This window comes from Eschrichtius robustus, chromosome 3, assembly GCF_028021215.1.
Source record: "Eschrichtius robustus isolate mEscRob2 chromosome 3, mEscRob2.pri, whole genome shotgun sequence".
NCBI classification, from domain to species: domain Eukaryota; kingdom Metazoa; phylum Chordata; class Mammalia; order Artiodactyla; family Eschrichtiidae; genus Eschrichtius; species Eschrichtius robustus.
In genome coordinates this window covers 35550414-35553089 of record NC_090826.1, presented here as the reverse complement: position 1 = coordinate 35553089, position 2676 = coordinate 35550414, and the positions used below count along the sequence as shown (strand labels likewise).

The 2676-nt window shown below is 44.3% G+C and overlaps 1 protein-coding gene across 1 annotated transcript; it reads left to right on the top strand.

Moving 5' to 3' along the window:
- The first annotated feature begins 1527 nt into the window (after positions 1-1527).
- On the top strand, positions 1528-2475 carry LOC137761013 (olfactory receptor 2A12-like). Its single transcript, XM_068537920.1, has one exon. It carries the CDS (start codon positions 1528-1530, stop codon positions 2473-2475), a length of 948 nt encoding a protein of 315 aa, XP_068394021.1.
- Positions 2476-2676: the final 201 nt, after the last annotated feature.

Sequence of the window (2676 nt, the reverse complement as noted above, 5' to 3'; positions counted from 1 at the left end):
ATCTAAAGTAATCTAATTCATATTTCAGTTTTATCAACTGTCAAATTAATGTTATTCATAGCATTCCCCCCTTCCCGGATTACATCTTGCATTAGTTGTTATATATTTTTTAGTCCCCTTGCATCTATTATAGATTATTAGCCTTTCTTTGTCTTTCATGACAGATAGTTTTTGAAGATTAGAAGCTAGTCATTTTATAGAATATTCCTCAACTTAGGTTTCTATGATGTTTCCCCATGATTAGATTCAGGTTTTGCTTTTTTGGCTGAAGTAATATATAGGTGATACGTATATTGTTAGGATTTCACATATGGAGACACACTGTGTCTATCTGCTCCTTATTGGTGATATTAATTATAATCACTCAGTTAAGATGCTGTCCAGCTTCTCCACTGATAGCTACTACTTCTTACTTTTGTAATTAATGATTACTTTATGGATAGATAGCTTATAGCTAGGTAACATTCTGTTCCTTATCAAACTCACTCCCCATAGATTTAACATCTGTATCATTTAGGATCCTGGAAGGAGACAGAACACACCAGTAATGTGAAGAGGGAAAATTTAATATGCAGAATTGTTAACTAGTAAAAGGTAGATAACTGCTAAAAGGGATAAGAGAGAACCAGAGGTAACAATTGAAAAAAAAAAAAAAAAAGCAGCTACTACCTCATGGCTGATGAAGAGTACACATTGAAGGGACTAAGGATTTAAGAGATACTTCCCTCCCTCCTCCTGATCCTGACACCCCTCATTTCCCCACCCCGAAAAAGACTGAGCCCAGACTTTTTCAAAGAGGGTATGACTGCCACAGGAATACAGTGTGCTACTGGGGGTGGGGGTGGGGCCACAGGCCAGAGCTCCCATGACAGTGGCCACTGGGTGGGGAGAGTGTGTGTGGCCTGAGTATGTGATTGTGGTTGGTCCCCACCAACCCACTGGCTCTCCCTCTGAGTAACAGAAGGAGGAAGATTGAAGCCCCAACATAAGTGCCGTCCTGCTGCCCTCATCACATTGTCCCTCTATCGATCTCTATTGATAATGCCTCCCATTGTCAGCTGCCAAAGGAGAAATGTTTACAGGGTGGGGAGAGGCTTGGAGAGCATCCAGACAAATGATCTCTAAGTCAGAGGGGAAGGCCACCTCCACAAGTTTGGGGCTTGAGTGGATGTGGTGTAAATCAATTGTTGCTAGACATTTGAGTGAACAGTTTTTCCACTGAGGGGTGGGGAGTAAGACTGGGGAGATTGCAAATGAGCATTCTACTGCTCTTTAGTGTTTTAAGACATCATATAAGACACTTTTATACATTGCCTTGACTCCTCATAAAAACCCTGAGAGATGAGTATTATTAGTCACATTTTACAGATGAGGAGACTGAGGCCCAGAGATTTAAGTCACTGGTGCAAGGCAGTAGGTGAGTAGTGGGCCCAGAATTAAAATCCCAGCCTGTCTGCCTCCAGTTCTTACTAGGCTATCATATTTTAGATGACATTGAAATGAATGTGATTCTCTTATAGGCTCACCATGAGGATGCCTCCAGGGCAGAACCAAAGCTGGGTTTCTGAACTTATCCTGCTTGGCTTCTCCAGTGACCCCACGACCAACAGGATCCTCTTCATTGCCTTCCTTCTCCTTTATCTGAGCTCAGTCCTTGGCAATGGGCTCATTGTCACCCTGATATGCCTGGACATGCATCTCCACACTCCCATGTACTTCTTCCTCTGTATCCTCTCCCTGCTGGATATGGGCTCTGTCACCACCACCATGCCCCAGATGTTGGTGCATCTTCTCGCTCAATCTCAGACCATCTCCTTTGCTGGCTGTTGGCTACAAATGTACATGTTTGGCGCTCTGGGCCTGACCGAGTCCATTTTCTTTGTAGTCATGGCTTATGACCTATATGTGGCCATCTGCTACCCACTGTGTTATACTGTCATCCTTAGCTGGGGTCTGTGCACACGGCTGTCAGCTGGGACCTGGGCCTGTGGTTTCTTCTTCTCTCTGATCCATACATTTTTCACCATGAGGCTGCCATACTGTGGGCCCAACATGGTCAACCACTACTTATGTGAGGGTCCCTCAGTACGAAGCTTGGCTTGCATGGATACCAACCTCATTGCGATGGTGGACCTGGTCATCAGTGTCTTCATGGTTGTTGCCCCACTCTCCCTCATTGTGGCTTCCTACATCTGTATTGCCCAGGCCATTCTCAAGATCAAGTCCATGAAGCCCCGCTGCAAGGCTTTCTCTATCTGTGCTTCCCACCTGACTGTGGTCATATTCTTCTATGCTCCAGCCACCTACATCTATATAAGGCCCAATTCAAGCTATTCCCCTGAGCAAGACAAGCAGATATCACTCTTTTATAATGTCTTCACTGCCCTGCTTAACCCTGTGGTCTACAGTTTGAGGAACAAGGACATTAAGAGGGCTTTTCTCAAAGTGATGCAGAGGAGTAGATTAGCCTGGTGACCTGGAGGACAGGAGGGGCCTGGGGTAGATTGTCCAATGTTGAAGGAGAGCATCTATAACATATGAAACAAATATCATGCATTTGAACCAACATAGAACTTGGTCAGTGGAACAAATGTGGTACATGAAACCAAACATGGTTGTCTTGATCAACTTGCTACATTTTGGTTGAGAAACAACCCCATAATCTCAGTGGCTTAC